Genomic DNA, 20,860 nt, shown 5'->3' with positions numbered 1-20,860 from the left:
GATCTGAACAAAAATTTGCAAGTAAAATGTCATTCTTCTAAGACGAATATTCTTGTTATTGAGTGATGCTTTTTCACAGGTAAATACTGTCATTCTTACGCCAGACACTGTCACAGTGATGTTTTCTGCAGGTAATAAGTCATTGTTATAGCACACATTCTCTTGTCACCGAGTGATCTGAAAAAAAAAAGGCAATTATTATAAGCACCAACCAACAAAAAACTATATTCTTCTGTGGTTTCCTACTTTATAAACAACTTTGTAAAAAAGTGTACTAGTTCTGCTGAAATAGTGACTGCTGATGCACATCAGCAAAGTTTTATTGAAACCTTGAAAAATTTTCAATTCTGACTACCAGGTCAACACTTGTTAAAATTCTTGTGGAAATTGAATTTAATGTTGAAATAACACTCATCTAAACATTATATCTTTCCATAAATCTTGCTTGATTTCCTTAAGCTGAAGAAATCTCCAGTTTTGGCTACAAGGTGGTCATCAACATACATGAAAGCAAGCTTATTAACACATTCCAGAACAGAGTCACTAATAAGTTGGTCATCAACATACATGAAAGCAAGCTTATTAACACATTCCAGGTCATCAACATACATGAAAGCAAGCTTATTAACACATTCCAGAACAGAGTCACTAATAAGTAGTCTAAATGGAACATATGCACCTCGAGTGCAAACCTTCATGATATGCCTGCTATGATAACGTGATTCAGGCAAACGATAATTATACCCTAGGGCAAAAGTTCATAAACCTAAACTCTTACTGATCAAATACTAACTTCGGTCCACCAGCCATTTCTGAATCATCCTCTCTAAAACTGGAAAGATCAGCCTTGCCACATTACTGCCCTGACTGTGACAAAAGAATTTTGAACAAAGGACTGAGGGACACGCATGAAACCTCCACTTATGTCGTGTTCGTCTGCAAACCAGCTGGACTGATAGATGCCATTCAAAGGGACTCAAGTCATTGACAACTCCAATCGACCCTGTGATAACCTAAACACATGCCATTCAAAGGGACTCAAGTCACTGACAACTCCAATCGACCCTGTGATAACCTAAATACAGAGGGACGTGCAATAAACCTCTGTCAAATTTGCTGGACTGATAGTATAAACCCCTAATGATGCTGCTAGGATCACAAAGTCATTGCCAGATCTGATGGACCTTGAGTTGGCAGCAATTCAACAGCAGCACCTTACATATTTGCACCTTTCAATGGTATAACCCTTCTTAGTCACATACCACTTCCCAAACCATCTTTTTCTTGAATCCCCAGCCAAATCCTGCTCCACATTTGGGTACAGTAATTGAAGATGCCTTATGAGGAGTGCAATCTTGTTGCCTGGCCATAAATAACCTAAGCAAATAAATAATTTATAAAAAAAAAAAGGATAAACAGTGAAATCCAAGATAACTAATACTGTGGGAGACAAAACAAAAGGACCCTCTTGATATCTGAAGAAAGGAAATTCATACACCCCTGAAAAAGGGCAAGTAATACAACTGCAATAGACAAACAATATAGAACACAAATTGATCAGCAAACTCAAACACCAAAGTTCGTATACCTAATACTATTCTGCAAGAGGACGACAAACCCTTCTGAATAATAACCAAGTCTATATAAACACCTCAACCTTAATTCATGTCTTTAGACAGCCACAGAAAATATCCTCTGCAGAAACAATATTGAAGCAAGAGGACCAACAAGGAGAAATGAAGTGCACACTTTTTTGATAAAACATATCCAAAGCCCTGGTGTCTAGTTACCCAAGCCTTTGGCAAAATCCCATACAAGTGTGTCAGTGCTGCTGAAGTGGTGTAAGCAAAATCCATATAAGTGTCTGTGCTGCTTAAGAGACCTAAAAAGAAAAAAGATACGACTCGCAGAAAAAAGCTCGACACCTAAAGAATTAAAAAAGAGGTGGTGATGCAATTGCCAAATCTCTATGTGAAGTATCAATACAACATACTGTACAAACAGACTAATGTAGAAGGCAGGTTAACTTACATCCCTAAAATTAAGGTCAAAATTATTTTGATAAAACTGCAGAAAAATCATTGTAATACATGTAATATAATATTTTCCTTCATTTAGATATGCATAAATCACCAAAGGGATGAAAAATTCTGTTCAATCTCAAGAACTGACCCGCACAGGCAAAACAGAAAAATAGCAAGGTGTCAAACCTTAAAAAAAAACCTAGCAATGTACCAAAAAACAAAAAACTTAAAACCTACCAGTACCAAAAAGCACAAGACCTAAAAACCTGTCAATGTGCTATAGAGTACAAGACCTAAAATCAGTCCGCGTGCCAAAATACACACCAACTAAAAATTTGGCAATGAGCCAAAAAACAGGACTTAAAACCCGACAGTGTGCCAAAAAAAACCCAAGACTTAAAACCTGTCAACGTGCTAAAAAGCTAAAGACCTAAAAACCCAGCAATGTGCTAAAAAGCACAAGACCTAAAAACCCAGCAATGTGCCAAAAAGCACAAGACCTAAAAAACCCAGCAATGTGCCAAAAACCCCAAGACCTAAAAAACTTGGCAATGTGTCAAAAAACCTAAGACCTAAAAACCTGGCAATGTATAAAAAAAAACACAAGCCCTAGAAACCTGGCAAGGTGCCAAAAAAAGCCATGACCTAAAAACCTGGCAATGTGTCAGCAATCCCAAGACCTAAAAACCTGGCAATACGCCAAAAAACCAACACCTAAAAACCTGGCAATGTGCCAAAAAACAGAAACTTATAAACCTGGCAATGTGCCAAAAACAACAAGACCCAACAACCTGGCAATGTGCCAAATAGCACAAGATCTAAAAACCTGGCAAAAAAAAAAAAAAAAAAAAAAAAAAAAAAAAAACCAAGATAAAATCCTAGCAATGAGGCAAAAACACAATACCTTAAAACCTGGCAATATGCCAAAAACACAAGACCTATAACCTTGTAATGTGCCAAAAAAACACAAGACGTAAATCCTGACAATGTGCCAAAATATATAACTACTGGCATTGTGCCCTAAAACATAAACCTGGTGATGTGCCAAAATATATAACCGGCAATGGGCTACAAAATGTTAAAACCTTTCAGTCCCCAAATATACACCTAGCAATGTGCCACAAAATAAAAAAAAATTTCCAGTGGCCATAAAATATTACAACCCGGCAATGTGCCGCAAAATTTAATATGTGAAAACCTGGCAATGTACTAAACAATACAAAACATGAAAACATGGCAATGTTCCAAAAAATATAAAACCTGAACACCTGGTATTGTGCCAAAAAATATAAAACCTATCATTTACTGAATATATGAACACCACAAAGAACATTTATCCCGCATGGACCCCCCCACTTAAAAAACTGACTCCATATAATCAATCCTTACCAGATTTTATTAGCCTAACTATGGCTGAAAGAAGCGCGTGCACACACACACACACACACTCTTTGCAAGATCATATGCAATAACCATGAATTAAAGAAAATTGATTCCAGTATTCCACTTAATTATAGAATTATATGTCCTGCACTCAATTCAAATAAAAAAGGGATGCTTTTTAATTTAACCTTTACATTAAACAAATCATTTCTAATCCCTTTTCTATACTTAAAACTGAATCCTTCAAATGGTCTATACCTAGTTCAGGCTGTACAAGAGTGAGTTATGATTAATAAGATTGCCAAAACAGTAGGAAGTGTACCTTTTTGTAACTAGTCATTGTAAAGCTGCAACCACACAACTTCAGTTCTTCTGCTTGGATCACATCTTTCCAGGGTGCTCTTTGTTTTTATCCAGTCTGATCCAGCAGAAAAGCAGCTCCATCTACATTGTCTGTGACCATTTTGAAGGATTTCTTATAGCAACTTTCCTGTAAAAAAGAAATATTCAGCATATACATATTTGTAAATGTTAGTTTAAAAATGGTTGATCAATTACTTAGGGCACAAAACTTTATTGAAACTTTGGGAATTTGCTTTTCAAAATTAATGCCATAATCACCCAAAAGAGAGAGAGAGAGAGAGAGAGAGAGAGAGAGAGAGAGAGAGAGAGAGAGAGAGAGAGAGAGAGAGAGAGAGAGAGAGAGAGAGGATTGTAATTCATATGGTTGTCAAAACAATTTGAGTGTACAAGTCATAACTAGGCCTTGTCAAGTTGCAAAAGCGCAATACTAAGGCATAATATCTAACCTTGTTATACTCACTCTCCTCAGAGATTACATCTTTCCAAGATAATCCATCCTTTTGCTCCAGCCTGATCCCAAAGAGCAGCATCACATCTGCACTGTCAGTATATGACCATTTCACAAGCCTTCTTGGAGTGACGTCTTTTCTGCAATAAAGGGCAATATTCAGCATAAGCTTACAAGTTAACATGAAATTTAAAAATTAATAATTTTTGCATAATGGACCATACTTTATGCACTTTTGGGACTTATTTCCATGAGATAACATAGAACAAAATGTCAAATGAATACCATGCATTTTTCACATTCGCCCAAAAACAAATGTGTTACACAAGTGTGCAAGCTACCATCCCAAGTAGGCCTTGACAAGTTGAATCCAAACAATATTGCAGATTTACAATCAATGCGTTACATTTTGCTTGGATGATGTCTTCCCAAGACGTTCTTTTTCCATGTGATCCAGTCTGATCCCACAGAGCAGCTCTTTCATTTGAGTCGTCAGTATGTGGCAATTTCACAGGCTTTGAGTGCCTTACCTGCAGTAAAGAAAAATAATCAGCCCATGCAGTTACATTCATAAAAATTCTGTTACATGGTGCTATAATTACTGTATATACCTCTTGGATTTTCTCCCAAAATAAGATAGTACTGTATAACAATTACTACTGCAGATGAATACCCATACCTTTTTCACATTCACCCCAAAAAATACTAGGTTAAATATGAAAGATTATTTTAGTCCATTATGTTACAATTTTTGGACTCAACTGTTACAAATTTTGTTTCAATTTCCAATATCTAAATATTAATAACTGCTGGGATCAGTTACAGTGTTCATACAATTACTGTACAGATAGTTCTTAATTTTTTCAACAGCAATTCTTTAAGGATGTTCCAAAGTTTTTGGATTAAACTTGCATACTCGAGCACTAATGCCCAATAACTCCAGATTTCACACTTAACAGACAAAATGCCTTCTCCTCCATCAACAATTAAAAAATACACAACTAATTAAACAAGCCAAGCAAGTGGCTTTTATCTTGTTTAGAAGGAAGTTATTCAAAATTTTAGAACTTCAAACTAAAACTTGTGAAAAAGACAAAATTCTGAAGTTACAGTAACTTGTATTTTTCATACATATGCTGCACTAGCTAGAAACTTATAGAGGAATATTCCTAAAACATGGTGGAATCATTCATGGAAGATGGGTAATATGGGGCTAACTGGTGGCAGCAAATGGTTGAAGATTACTAATCCACTCACAGCTAATTAACCTGTCACTACTACTTTTGTCAGACAAGTGAGACAGTGCAGGGGTTGGTTTGGGTTGGGCTGGGTTATGTCAAAACGCTCCAGTTTAGCCTATATGTGAAAAAAATACAAATTACCTTTAAAACTTGGAATTCCTTCTCACAAGAATACAACCCATCTTTTAGATGCTGAAATAGTTACTCCTTGTCTGGGAAGATCACCTCATGGAACTTATTAGGACTGCTCTGAAAGCTTGAGTAATGTGAGGTTTTGAACATTGTGGTTAAGATGTCTAGGTCATTTGTATGAGCAGAGAGGAGCAAACTCCTGTAGCCTATAAAGCATGGTAAGTGTTCCAGAAGCTGACAAGAGCCTTGTGCTAGTTTATTTTCCAATGCTGAGATATACTGTGCTCTATGAAAGGCCTACGGAATCCTTTGTTACCCATAAGAGAAGAAATAAGTCAGTGAAAAGGGTTGCAGCTAGGGGCCAAAGGGATACCTGCAAAGAACCTTATGTAATACCTACAGTGCACAGTGTGAGGTGCACTGACGGCACTACCCTCTGTTCACAATTAGGGTGCTAACATGATGGCCAGTAATCTATATTTTGACTTATTTTCTTACTGTTGGTCAACATCAGAAGAATAACTGTTTTCACAGAATATAATCATCTCTTGCAATCATGCCCATTGCTTCTCAGTCATCAAGTCCATTAACCCAGCAGAACAAGCCAGATTTCACTTTTGAGGCAGATTTGCTGAACAATATTGTGATAGGAGTTATAACGTCCAACAACTATTAAGACACTAAATGAATCTGAATAGTCAATTTACTACTACGCAGGGTAGATGCTACCTTGAGAGATTTGGCTTAGACTGTCAACTCTGCAGTAATATTAGAAGTATTGTCAGACAATCTACCAAAATATGAACAATCACCATGAACTACTGCACAACCAACTCCAACAGAGTTTTCTGAGCCATCACTATATAATATCAAAGAATATGAATTTTGTCATCCATATTATAAAAAAAATCATGCCCTTGCTCAGAAAGTGATTTCTCAACTGTTTTACTGTAAACTGACGATTATGGAATCAACAAAAGAGGAACTTAGGTAGCAGATCTCTATTTTTCTTTTGATCAACAGACTGTTAATTGTAGCACTGAACCTCACAGAGAAAGGCTTGGAAGCCCTAGCACTTTGAAATTTGAGGGGCCACACTATTAGGAATATTTGCAGTAAGATTTGAAGTTGAGCCTCTTAATTTAATCACAGTATACCTAAGGGTACTTCATCAGTGTCAATATTTAAGCTCAACAGGTGATGTCTTGAAAACTCCAGCTCAGGTCTTAGGGTCAGCATACTAAGTTACATCTAAATCCTTAAGTTTGGTTGCACATGGCAATGATAGTAATTATATGGCAACCATAAAAAAAGTTGTTAAAAAATTAATTGTGTAGCCAGAAACTACTTTCCAAATGTCGATTCCTTCAACTTGAATTTCAAATTGTTAATACAGGTATATGACCAGACCAGGTTAATTTACTAACAAAAGTCATTCCCAGGAACTGAACAACCACCTAATGACAAATTAGGGTGTCTTTCAATTTAAGGTTAATAACACCTTTCTTAACAATACTCCTGGAGAATTAAACAGCCATAGTTTTCGAGGGAAATATTTAACTTTTGGATGACAACAGACTACTTCTGTGACCCTCTAGCTTGGTTTAAGCACAAAATGGATGCTGTGTTTAGTACCAGCTTGTCGGGGATGAATGTAAAAACAAAACTTGGCAAATATCTTGGTCAGTGACTCCCGGAAATAAGGCAGTGGTAGTAATGTGCAAGTTTACCAAAACATCTGTAATTGCATTAACCAACCTCTGCAAAAAAAATTCAAGCAGAAACATGAATCAATGGGGAAGGTCCTACGACTAAATTACTTTATTAGTTACCTTGCTCTAGGTTGGGTTAGGTGGGGTTCAAGTGGTGGCATGGCAATACACTCAAAGTCAAGTATGATCCAGGTTGGGTAAGGTATGGTTAATTTGCAAGCTATTAGCTTACTTTTTGGGAGATACTACTTACAGGTTAGCTATGAAACTCACAAACCCTGATTTCATATTGGGGTTCCCTTTGTGCACTGGCCTTTAAGGTCTTTGGAAACAAATATCAAATGTTTACATATATAGATAGTCATGGGCTACCCCAAATTAGGGTAGTTACCTTAAATAATGGTTCATAGCCTACATTTTCAAGATTCCAATACTATAATGTTAGCATTTTTTAAAATTTTCTGATTGGGCCTTCAACGACGTCATCAAAAACTACGCTAATGGAATGACCTCCGGTCTATACTACATAATCCAACTTGCCTATTGTAATTCCGGAAAGTAAATATGGTAATTCTAAATATTAGCTCCGCGCCTGTTTTTAACTTTTCAACTAGTTTTTTCTACACTTTTAGGAGTCCTGATACTGGCGGTGCATCTGTTTGTTGTCGGCCAAATGGAATGTCCCTTTGCCATATTTAGTACTGGCCCAGGGGTGTTCGGTACCCATACATTAACAAGTTATTGCACTTGCTGGACGGGGTATGAACCCTTCGAAACAGACGTACCCATGCTCTGTCTTGTGAAGATCGTGTATGGAAACCCCCGTAATTCTTTACAAAAGGTCCGCATCAATATTTGGGGTTTGTTTGATGTGTTGGGTTGTGCCCTTAAGGGGGGGTCGCAGGAGGGGCGAAGCCCCCCCCGCTAGGCCTAGGTAGGGGCACGGCGGCCTAGGTTAGGTTAGGTGGTTGTGTTAAGTTACTGTACATATTAAGGGGTTTTGTATTATTTTAGTAAGGTCAACCACCAAATATTGATGTGGACCTTTTGTAAAGAATTACCGAAACCCCTTGTAGGATGGGCTTCAGGGGTTAATTACAGGTTAATTACACTCGAGTGCCAAAAATTAAAGGTAAATTCATAATTAGCAACCAAAAAACTGCATAAAAAGTTAAGTTAGAAGGCAGTCGCCGCCGTGGAGCTACTACATAGTTCTACCGAAATATTTAGCTTAATACGGGGTCAACCCAGGGCCAGTTAGGACCTCAGGCCTTAGCCTATACTCTATATGGCAGCCCTCTAACAGGCTAGGCCTAAATTTCTATGGGGAGTTACTTAGTTCTACCGCTAGAATTACCTAGTTTTAATAGCTAGGCACTGGTTCAGATACTAGCCAATGAAGAATTTCGCACTGCAACTGGGTTAGCCTTGCCTCATATGAACCATGCACACATACAACATGGTTCTGAAATTAGCCTAACTTTTGCACCTCTAAAACAGTAAATAAAACAATCGTAATATATAGTTACCTTCCATGATATAGTGACAGGATCGGTCAATGTCCAGAACAACTCCGCGGTGAGATATAAGAAAATAGGTCACACTATAATTTTCACAATATAAAATAATAAAACTTTGTCTCTGAACACTTTTTGAGGAGATTCACCATATCCGAGATATTAATGATTATCTAATCGGCATCCTCGAAATCTTACTGGAATTAGTTCGAAAATGAGGTTTTTTACTGTAATGTTTCTCAGAAAGAGTGTAATGTTTCTCAGAAAAACTAGTTCCCATCGAATGATTTTCGATTTTTGACTTATAAGGTTAGACAATACCTGTCCCCCAACCCCCTCCATAGCTAATATGGCGAAATTGTGGGTGTTTCCTCATTATAAAAAGTGGCCTAAAACGCTTTAAATATGAAAAATATTACATTTTACTTTTAATTTTGGTACTTTATGCATGCGGAGTTGTTCTGGACATTCACCACAGGATCTAGTAGACAAATACTTTAGCTGTTTGCAAGTTGTCTTGACATAACATTTTCATCGTAACCGGCAGAATTCAAGTATGAAAATTTTTCGTGACACTTCTACAAATGGCTGACATTAACTGACATTCCAAGGACAAGAAGTGGAAGCGCAGCCAAGCGGCCAGAATCGCAGTTATGCCAAACCCAAGGAATCTGGAGAACAGAAATATATATTCGTAAATGTTGTATAATAATAATGAGAGGTTTATAAACCACGTTAGAGCTTTCACAGAAGAGAATGGGAATAGATAAAAAAGGCAATAACAGCATAATCTTCCTCGTAGTATTTTACGGAAATTACGGGACTCCTCTGTACAGCCATCATTTGTTCCAGTTGCTGTTTACAATTTTAGTGTGGTTCATTTTGGACTTTTTCTAGCTTTTATTCTGTCCTAGTTCGAGTCTTCCAAAAAATACGAATTCTACTGTATATTATGTCTTTTCATACTTAACTTTGATATTGCGCACAAAAGAGGTCAGGGGCGCAGTTTTTCCATCAGTACCTTCCGATGTTGCTCCATTTTATTTTTATCTGTGCTCACTGAATGTGTTCGTTTTACTTCCTCGAAATTAGAATTAAATTTAGAACATATTATAAGTAATTTGGTATGCTTTTAGTTTTGAATATTTATTAGTGAATTAAAAATATATATGGAATAAATTGAACGGTCTTTTCCACAAATGAGGAACACTACTACTGTTCCTATAGAAATAGCGAAGCTTTACCAAAGTAAAGCGTACCTCAGGTAATCTATAGGCATTTGATTTGCACCACTTGTTCATACTGCACCTGCACAACATCGATTCCGGAAAAGAAAATATAACAAAAATCAGTCGAATATGGATACCACGGCCTCGTTCTGGATGCATTAATAAATACATAGACAGTGTAGATAATATGTTCAGTAATGACATCTCAAACGAATCCAGAATTGTAAGCTTTTTTGTAATACAGCATTGCCATTGAGTCTAGCCAAATTTGGCTAATTTGCTATCTACAAAGTCACGGTGATCCAGTACGAACAAATAAACGAATTGCTATAGCAATGTGCCTATGAAAATAACAGCAGAAAATAGAAACTTGCAATCAAGTGCAGGTATATCTAAATTAACCTTCGTGGTGTACGTATACTGAGACAGAGAGAGAGAGAGAGAGAGAGAGAGAGAGAGAGAGAGAGAGAGAGAGAGAGAGAGAGAGAGGGGTGGGCAAGGAAGGGTCCTCTGACTAGGCTGCTTCGGTGGGATGAGAATTACCTCATCGAGGCCATTCCATCATTATTGCTATCGCTCACATTTGCTAGTTCCCATAGCCATATCATACCCATACCCATACCCATATCTGTATCATACCCATGCCCATATCTTTACCATACCCATACCCATATCCATTCCATATCCATATCTGTACCCATACCCATACCCATACCATTACCAATACCCATACCCCTATCCATATCCATTCTGTACCATACCCATACCCATACCCATACCTATACCCATACCCATACCTGTACCATACCCATAGACATATGCAGAGCCGGTCTTCTAGATTATTCCAACAGAATACCAGCAGGAAGACATCCACAAGAATACAACTACATACCCGACTATTTGCCCACTTTAATAGAGATATTCTAGAAGAAGATTCTTCATCAAGGGACTAGCATACTTGGTGGGACTAAGTTCCTTCTTTCTGCAGAGCCAGTCTTCTAGATCATTCCCACAGAACTACCATAAGGAAGACATCTGCAAGATTACATCTAGATGTCCCACTTTTTGCCATATAGCATTCTTGGAGGAGCTAAGTTCCTGCTTTCTGCAGAACCAGCCTTCTAGATTATTCCATCAGAATTACCAGAAGAAAGACATTTGCAAGAATACATCTAGACATCCAACTATTTGCCCGTTTTGACAGAGAACTTCTAGAAGAGTCTTCATCAAGGGACATAGCATACTTTAGGGAACAGAATTCCTTCTTTCTGCAGAGCCAGTCTTCTAGATTATTCCATCAGAATTACCAGAAGAAAAACATCTGCAAGAATACATCTATATATCCGACTATTTGCCCGCATGACTAGATCTTCTATTAGAAGAGTCTTCACCAAGGGACATAGCATACTTGAAGGAACTGAGTTCCTTCTTTCTGCAGAGCTGGCCTTCTAGATTGTTCCAACAGAATTACCAGAAGGAAGACATCTGCAAGAATACATCTAGATATCCAACTATTTGCCCGCTTTGATAGAGATCTTCTAGAAGAAGAGTCTTCATCAAGGGACATAGCATGCTTGAAGGAACTGAGTTCCTTCTTTCTGCAGAGCCTGTCTTCTAGATTATTCCAACAGAATTACCAGAAGAAAGACAACTGCAAGAATACATCTAGATATCTGACTAATACGACTATTTGCCTGCTTTGACAGAGATCTTCTAGAAGAATAGTCTTCATCAAGGGACATAGCATACTTGAAGGAACTGAGTTCCTTCTTTCTGCAGAGCCAGTCTTCTAGATTATTCCAACAGAATTATCTTCTGGTGTCCCTCTATTATCTTTCTGGTATCCCTCTGGAGGCCTTCTGGTGTCCCTCTGGAGGCCTTCTGGCGTCCCTCTGGAAACCTTCTGTTATCCCTCTGGAGGCCTTTTGGTGTCCCTCTGGAGGCCTTCTGGTGCCCCTCTGGAGACCTTCTGTTATCCCTCTGGAGGCCTTCTGGTGCCCCTCTGGAGACCTTCTGTTATCCCTCTGGAGGCCTTCTGGTGCCCCTCTGGAGACCTTCTGTTATCCCTCTGGAGGCCTTCTGGTGCCCCTCTGGAGACCTTCTGTTATCCCTCTGGAGGCCTTCTGGTGCCCCTCTGGAGACCTTCTGTTATCCCTCTGGAGGCCTTCTGGTGTCCCTCTGGAGGCCTTTTGGTGTCCCTCTGGAGGCCTTCTGCTTTAAATGTATCATGAAGCTACTCTCACTCGAACAAAAATTAAGTTTTGTCATGCCTTTTGTTTTGAGAATACAATCATTTTTAAACAAAGATATATATTGTGGATTATTGTATATATTGCTGTACACATATGCATTCTTCTGTATGTATTTCATGAATATTGTCTGTTGCAAAAGCATGTGCATGATGAGTCACGCTGTCAATACTCCACACATGTACATGAATAATCTTCGTGCTCCTCTTGGCACGAATTGCATGCCTTGCAGAGCCTCCCTGTATTTACCTATTTGCTGTATGGAATAAAGCAAATTATGACTCTGGATACTTCTCCATTCCTGCAATCTTCTGTCTTCTCCCACAAGACATCATCACATATCACCATATATACAACTCATAGCACTTATGAGTCATAAAGTATACTTCCTTACTTTTTATTAATTGACTCTCCCTATTATGGCCCATAAGCGTGAATTAGCCATGGAAGTAAAAATCAAACATTTATTTACCTTCTATTCCGATCAATTTCTTACATTCTTCTCTAATCAGTATCACCGGTTAGGCTCGATGAGCCTTTTTCATTTTCTTTCAGTTTTCTGGCCATTTTTTTCTTGATATCATCTCCAAATTATTATTATTATTATTATTATTATTATTATTATTATTATTATTATTATTATTATTATTATGAAGCTACCCCACGTTCCTTGATACGTTCCCAAGGCCTCTTTCAAAATGTTTTATTCTGTCATTTACGAAAACTACGTTAGTTTTATTCTTCAATAAATGAGAAATCCATAAAAAAATTTTTTAAACTAAGATTGTTGACAGATGGATAGGTCTCAAGCAGAATATTCCTTTTTCTGAATATAAATGGTGTTTTCGTATGCTCTATCGCCCTATGCTCATTTTCCCCAGAAAGCACATTAATTTTTTAATACAATTTTTATTGAACATTTTTATGTCCTTTATACCATGTTACTGATAAATAATTAAAATTGCCCAATTTTCTTACTTAACATTTGACTGGACAAACTTGATGAGATCTAGATTTCAGAAAAGGAATGCTACTGTAATATATATAAATTTTGGCTGAAATTACGTTACAATATTTTACAGTGTCTTTACTTACCTGAGACAGTCGATCATCCTAGTCAGTGACTGTTCTGGCTGTAATGCCAGATCATATCGTGTTGGCTTAAAAGACCCACAAATCAGAGTTGAATTTGAACCAGAGACTAACCGTTATATACAAGAGTAATCCATACCATTGACGTTCAAAATAATCTATGTACGAATAAACGCCAATAAAGGTTTTGAAAAGCATGACCAATACTTTATCAATAAAATGAGGAGTGTTTTTTCATTTCAGTTGCAGTGGTTTTATACCATGAAAAATTAATGTATACTGATTACACTGCGATACTCTAAATTAATGTTAATCGTTTTCAAAATTACACATGATGTAATGGACTGGAGTAGAACATTAAAACATTGCCATGTTAAGGTGACTGAAACGTTATTCGCCAATAATCAAATTAAATTTATCTACGACTAGTTCAAATGGTCTACTTACAGTCACAACAGCTTAGCTCCTCTATCAGGCGTCGCAGTCCTTGTTATTATTAACCCTCCAGTATGAGTTGAAGCCAGTTGCAACAACTTATAGACACAAATGATAGGTTAGAATAATTTCGTATTTATTCTTTGTCGCCTCAGCAGCATATTTCACATCACTGTTCAACGTCTCCCACGCTTTTCCGATTCATAGCCAATCCTGTCCAGGAGAAAACTTTGGCAGTATTGTATAAAATCACGCCAAGTTCATTGTTGACAACGTACCACACAGTACATAAAAGTGACCCAGAGTATTTTTACATTTGGCTTATAGTGACGCAGGACCGTTTGTTTACATAGGAAGAGTTTTCCACTTGATTGTATAACACATTATCTTCTGCAGAATATTTGATTAAATCTTCCCATACTAAAACGGTTGCAGGTATGTAAGGCAGGAGGGATAATAGAATAATACTAATTTAATATTCTTTATTTCAATGAAATGTCAGGTTAGATGTGTTGGTTACCTTAAATAGAGTGCGGTGGAGTAGCCCCGGTATATTCATTGTCCGTGTCTCACTGACGGTTTTATAAAAGTTTACCCAAAACAGCCATTGTGATGAGGTGGTCATTATTGGTGTTGTACTGAGTAAATCTTTGATTTAGACCGTCGGAAACCTTAGAATTTAGACTGAACCCATGGATAATAAGGACATGGCAGAACCTATTATGGAAGATTAAAGCTATGAAATGTTTGAAATTACCGATATTGATGTTTAATGTGCACATTTGCAAAACAAACTAAGCCCATCCAGAACTTATGGGTCCTTTAGGCTGGCCCGTAGTTACAGTCTTAGCTTAAAGCTCTTAGCCTGAACTTGTTATAAATATTGAGTATTCTGATCTTCCTTTATAGAGATAGAATAAATCACTTTATAGGCCTATGTTACTTAGGTCCTGGCCCCAAACTTTAAAGGGAAAAAGGTAACCTGATTACTGTGTTATTTTCGATGTTTCTAGGTACGGTAGAAAAACCAGGTAAGAATTTTTTTCCTCTTATTAAATTGAGACAGGATTTTATGGCTACTCAGTATAATCACATGTATATGCTGCATGTCAACTTGGGTTTCTTGATAAGTGCATCTACCCCGGCCAGGATTCAAACCTGACCCTCTGGTCTAGATACAGTGATAGATGATCGACTTAACCATTCAGCCGTCAAGAGATACATAAATTGATATCGACTCTGCTGTGCGTATTCCTGTCGAATCCAGGCTCTTCACTTGGAATCAATATCAAGCTATCTCCGTCTATCACCGTATCAAACCCAAGGCCAAGTTCGAATCCTGGCCGGGAAAGATGCACTTTTTTTCTGTTTCTTTAACTCTTCAGTTGAAAACCCTTATGGACAGAGTCAACAGACCCTAAAACCAAGAGGGTTCCAAAGGGAACTCAGCTTGCAAAGAGAGGCAAATTATAGGAAAAGCTGATAAATTAATAGGAAATTGATAGATATATGGGAATAGAAGATAAAACCATCATCAATTATAATTAACCCCCCTTGGGCTTAAGTTACTCTCAAGGTATAGCGAATTCGACATGGTGAGTGATGTTTTTGACTTAATACAGCATTTGTGACTGTAGAAAATCACTCGTGGAGGTGGCAGAACTTCATATATTAGAACTGTAACTTTTATTCCCCAATAGGAAAAGTACCCGGATGTATCTTACCCAGATACGTGACCAGTTGGTGAGGAACTGCTACCAATGACGTCATCACTTTCGTAAACAAGTCGCCCTTCTCCTAGGTGAGATTTTCGTTTGCATCTTTGGTTACTTGAATAAAACAATAGTAACTGCAACACCTTTCCTCTTACAACGGTCTTAGGTATTTTCTTGTTGCTTTTAAGTTTTCATAAAATATTGTTATGCGCATATATAAGACTATTCCATGTGACAAACGTGCTTTATGAGTGGGCACAAAGTATTTTGATTTCTATTGTCGTTAATGACTATACATACTTATGCAACAAGCAAAAAGATTTTGCACTTTCATAGAAAGTATATCGAATAAACTGAATGTGTGTGTATATATATGTGTGTGTGTGTATGTGTGTGTGTATAATATATACTTACATATATATATATATATATATATATATATATATATATATATATATATATATATATATATATATATATATATGCAGTCAGTTATATATATATCTGCAGTCAACTTGTTCCATACACTTATTATTATGAGAGTACATGGTCTTTTGTGTGTGTTTGTGTGTATGTATGAGTTTGTGCGTGTCTGTTTGTGTGTTAATGTACAAAAGGCAATTAATGGCAAACATCAACGACTGAAAATGCTTACATGTAATAGTTAACAAATAATAATATAAAACAGAATGTGAATAAATAAATAAATAAATAAATAAAGGATTATATAATAAACAAAAATGGTCAGAGGTTAAGTATAGCCCAAGATCTGAGAATATTAGCTATAGGGCTACCTTCCAGCGTAAGACAATTAATTGTGACACACAAGATAACCTATCAACTGTCAAAAGTGACACAAGCACTGCAATCAATTAAGCCAAAATGAATGAAAGGAGCGAATGCTTAGTGACTCTGAGTAACAAATTCACATTGGATTATATATTATTAAAGGTGACTGGAAAGCTTATTGCAAGGAAGAAGAATGTAACACCACGGTTTGTTACTTTTAATTTTTAATGATCTTTGTTGGTTAAAACGTAACGTCTCCCTAGATGAGAACAGGTTCTCGCATAAGAGAGTTTTCATGGCAGTAATGAAGATATAACGGTTCCCAGCTTAAATTTGCGATTGGATAATAATTACAAGAGAAAGTTTCAGAATGACAAAATTTACTCTGGAAACATATCTGTAGATTTTCAAATTCTGATTTGTGTAGAAATTGTATCCAGGGTTCTGAAATATTGGTTTTTATTTAGCTATATATGATTACCTATATCTGTGTGTACAGCGTGCGTACGAGAGAGAGAGAGAGAGAGAGAGAGAGAGAGAGAGAGAGAGAGAGAGAGAGAGAGAGAGAGAGAGCGAGAGAGAGAGAGAGAGAGAGAGAATTCCGCTGACTTCGGTGAAATCTAAAGTAGAGCTAACATCACTGACGTACAGTGTATTTTGTAAATGACACTTACCATGTCAGTAGTAATGAAAAAGAAAAAAAAGAAATTATCCTTCCTTTTGAACACAGAAGAGAAGATAATATAATTTTTGTTTCATAATTGACGAAGTTACTCTATTAATGCAGGAAGGATAAAACTAGCGGGTGTTTCCAGACTCCTCAAGTGTACATTTTTTTTTAATTTGTAACTTTCTCTCTTGGCTGAGCAATCGACTAAATAGTTTATCCTTCAAAAATTAAGTCTTACTATCCGTTGCAGTCCTGATCTAAATATAAATATTTTACGAAGAAAAAGGTCAAATAAAGATTTGATACGATTTCGTAAAATAGGCGATAAGTTAAGTATCAGTTGATATACTGTATATGTTGTCCTCTTAAAAAAAAAGAAAAAAAAAACAGAAAAAACATAACCCCTCATTAAACTTTTCCATGCCTGTCCATTTACTTTCCTAAAGTAGGAGAAAAAAAAGCACTTTCAAAACAGGCATCACTGTCGGAATGTCAGATTAGGGTAAGGATAAGAGAGAAAGTGTACGAGTATATTTCTGTTCTCAGAACACCCACGACTGCTCCAAAACAATCACTGATGACCTCCAGTGCTTATTTTTTTTTTCAGAGAGCTAGATGCGGTGACTGGCCTCAACTTCTCGGGGGTATACGACAGGTAGAACGTTAGGCGAGGTCACTTCAGTCAGTACTATATAGGAGCAGAGGTGGGAGGCCATCTTAGGTCAAGTGCAGGTGAGCTTGTGACAAAATTTCGTCTTTTAACTGATCGTACGGAGTGCCTTTGAAAGGACGAAAGGAAAACAAAAATATATTTTGAAATATGCCATTATTAATTACGTAAAATGACAGACTATGGTAATCATGTATGTTTTTTTAATCTCAAATTGTCAAACTTTCGATTGTTTTCACAGAAAACATGTAGGAACGACTGCCAAACATAAGCCTGGGCTTTAGGCCAGTGGTTCTCAATCTTTTTTTAGTGATGACACCCTAACTAATGTAATCATTACCTTGGCACCCCTTCCTCAACATCCCACCATATTGCATGAATTAACTTCTTATTTAACGAATAAAATTATTATCCATACTCAAAATCAGCTCACCGTACATGCAGAAATATATTGTACAAACAAGAGCATATCAGCAGAATTAGATAAGCATAATTACACTAGACACTGATAATAATTATGTGAAGACTTCTGCAAACTTTTTTTTTTTTTTTACAAATTTTCATTGAGATGATCTAGCAAAGACAAAATTCATGACAATCTTGCGGCACCCCTAGGCAATGTCTGTGGCACCCCAGGGTGCCACGGCACCCAGTTTGAGAATCACTGCTTTAGGCCCTCTTCGTAGTAATGCCATTGTGACTGAAAATTATAATCCCTATTTGCACAAACAGAATTCCTACGGTCTATTTAAAAAAAATAAAAAAATATTTTCGCAGACGAAAACATGTCCGGGCAACTGGTAGACGTGGCCTTAGGCTTCAACTTGCCCGTAAGCCTGTCGGACATAGGCAGCGGGACGTTGAGCGTCAACCCTGTGGCCGGGTTCATAATATCCCTTCTAGCCTTCTTTGTCTTCGTGGCGGTGGTGGGTGTGCCCATATCAACCCTGTTTGGCGCCAAACTGTTCTCGGGTTTGGATACCTTCTCGAGGTGGGTGATAATACAAATCTATTAGAACAGTGCTGAGTGTTTGGTGATTTTGTAGTTTGGTAAGGAAAGTTATGTGATACTATGTATCACATAACTATCTTGGGCCTATCTACCCAAGATACTTTCACGGGTATGACTGGTAAGAGTATCCTCATGCCCAACACATATCCGTTAAACATTACTAATAGACAAAGAAAACTGAACGACGGACAATAATTGAGATTAAGAGGAAGCCGAGTTTTGTTATTGACAAACAGTTTTGTGGTGTTTCATCAAAAGTTAAATTCATTAGCTGATCATTTCCACTATGAGCAGTTACAGATTTTATGATTACCATTATCTTTTTTTTCTAATGAACTATTAGGTATTTAGTATTAAATTACATATCCAGATTTGTTAAACACGAAAATGTTCTTAAACAATATCTTTCATCTTTATATATATATATATATATATATATATATATATATATATATATATATATATATATATATATATATATATATATATATATATATATATATATATATTTTCCATTTCCTTCATCAGACAAAGGTCTCTGACGAGCGAATTTGATATGTCATCGGTGATACAGACGATAACGGGAAACCGAGCGTTCGACGACTTTTTGAACGAGCCCCTGGACGCCTTCGTAGAGCGCATGTTTGGCTCTTCAGACGGTGGGGGATCTCTCACGACCGTTGAAGACGTTTTCTTTGCGGCGGGTGATATCCTGTTACCCTTGATATCTACTCTTGATTATGACAACACTTTCCTGGCTATTCCGGTAAGGACGAGAAAATCTCTACAAGAAATTCTACGACTTTTTACAGAATGAAAGGTTCCACTCTGAAAGTCGAGTTTCACCTTGCTTCAAATGACTAACCTAGAGAAGTTATTGGAACCTAGACTCATAGAGGATTGGAAACTTACCAGAAAAAAAGCCATCCACTGATTTTGACAGTGAGAGATCACGATAGTGCCAGGGCATATTTAACTAGGGCATTCTGATAGGCAATTAGTTTTATTTATCTGTTTATTTACTTATTTACCCTAACTATTTTTTCGTCAACAGGTTCCAGGACAAGACTGCCGTCAGAAGTTAATGTGCCACGTTCACTCGCTGATTCCAAAACTACCCGACCTTCTGCAGCAGGGCTATGACTTTATAGGGTATGACGTTTTCTTAATTTAATTTTTTTTCAAAATGCTTCAACATTTTTCTGTAAGTTTTCGATAAGATCAATGATAGGCAGTGATAACCATAAGTTTGCACGAGTTAGTTTTGAATAGTCTTATCCAGCGATCTACTGTGATGTGAATTGTTACAATGCAGATTTATTAACCAGAAACCCATCCGACTGTTTGCAGAGAAAAACAGAATTTAAGTTAGATTACCTCCTGACAACACCAAGGTTGTTTTTTAATATATAAAGTATAATTTGCAGGATCATTCAAGCGTTAGAATTTATACTTAAAATTTGATCCGGATTTCCTTATGCAAGTCTAAAAAGGTGGAACTCTCAAATTCATACTAAAAATTTTCTTAAACTTCAGATTTTAAAACAAAGTAATTGAATTTAATCTGAACGTCTTCACTTATAAAAAATTTTCAGTTGAAATGTAACAAAATTTGATATTAAAGGTGTAAGTCTGTCTCACGGGAATAATGAACGTTTTATATTAGAATTTTGGTATTTGGTAGTTATAACGATAAAGAGCAGAATCCGGAATAATTACTTTGTCTAGATATCGTAAAATCTACATTGAAATCTCTGTATAGAATTAACTAGACCTATACAAAATAAATTGTTGTTGACTATGTTCTTTACTACAGTACTCATGATACTGTGACAAATTATAGTCTACATTACAGTACCCATATTACGAGAAATTAGAATCAATAATAATAATAATAATAATAATAATAATAATAATAATAATAATAATAATAATAATAATAATACCTTGGATTATATTCTGTATGACAGTACTCATATTACGAGAAATAATAATAATAATAATAATAATAATAATAATAATAATAATAATAATAATAATAATAATAATATTTTCAGGCCCGCGATGCAGAATTACGACACCTACTCCGAAGCCATCATCACGGGGCTCTCCGGAGGCGACTGCGATGCCCCATACCCCGGATGCCCTTACACCATTTCCCATCTGGCGTCCTTCGTGC

The 20,860-nt window shown here is 36.7% G+C and overlaps 1 protein-coding gene and 1 long non-coding RNA gene across 5 annotated transcripts in view; one reads left to right on the top strand and one right to left on the bottom strand.

Annotated features, from left to right (window-relative positions):
• Positions 1 to 47: 47 nt before the first annotated feature.
• LOC136848718 (uncharacterized) lies at positions 48 to 9,289 on the bottom strand. Of its 3 annotated transcripts, none has more exons than XR_010856103.1 (5): positions 8,833 to 9,289; positions 4,504 to 4,748; positions 4,231 to 4,358; positions 3,730 to 3,897; positions 48 to 177 (listed from the first exon to the last, which is right to left on the bottom strand). It is a non-coding gene; the product is annotated as an uncharacterized lncRNA (long non-coding RNA). The 3 variants fall into 3 exon arrangements; XR_010856104.1 differs by having other exon boundaries at positions 4,625 to 4,748; XR_010856102.1 differs by having other exon boundaries at positions 4,231 to 4,748.
• An 8,300-nt stretch (positions 9,290 to 17,589) lies between these two features.
• The window catches only part of LOC136848716 (uncharacterized), a 3,771-nt gene continuing 500 nt past the window's right edge, over positions 17,590 to 20,860 (top strand). The window contains exons 1-5 of one of the 2 annotated variants that reach the window (XM_067121240.1): positions 17,590 to 17,731; positions 18,447 to 18,660; positions 19,210 to 19,447; positions 19,736 to 19,833; positions 20,739 to 20,860. The exon at positions 20,739 to 20,860 is cut by the window's right edge and continues 500 nt beyond it. In XM_067121240.1, the coding sequence (XP_066977341.1) occupies positions 18,455 to 18,660; positions 19,210 to 19,447; positions 19,736 to 19,833; positions 20,739 to 20,860 (664 nt within the window). In that variant the 5' untranslated portion in view covers positions 17,590 to 17,731; positions 18,447 to 18,454. Of the gene's footprint in view, positions 17,732 to 17,826; positions 17,855 to 18,446; positions 18,661 to 19,209; positions 19,448 to 19,735; positions 19,834 to 20,738 lie in introns of those variants that run through there. The other variant, XM_067121239.1, reaches the window with a different exon arrangement.

This window comes from Macrobrachium rosenbergii, chromosome 19, assembly GCF_040412425.1.
Source record: "Macrobrachium rosenbergii isolate ZJJX-2024 chromosome 19, ASM4041242v1, whole genome shotgun sequence".
NCBI classification, from domain to species: Eukaryota; Metazoa; Arthropoda; class Malacostraca; order Decapoda; family Palaemonidae; genus Macrobrachium; species Macrobrachium rosenbergii.
Note: the sequence above shows the minus strand (reverse complement) of the source record. Positions and strands in the feature narration are given on the sequence as shown.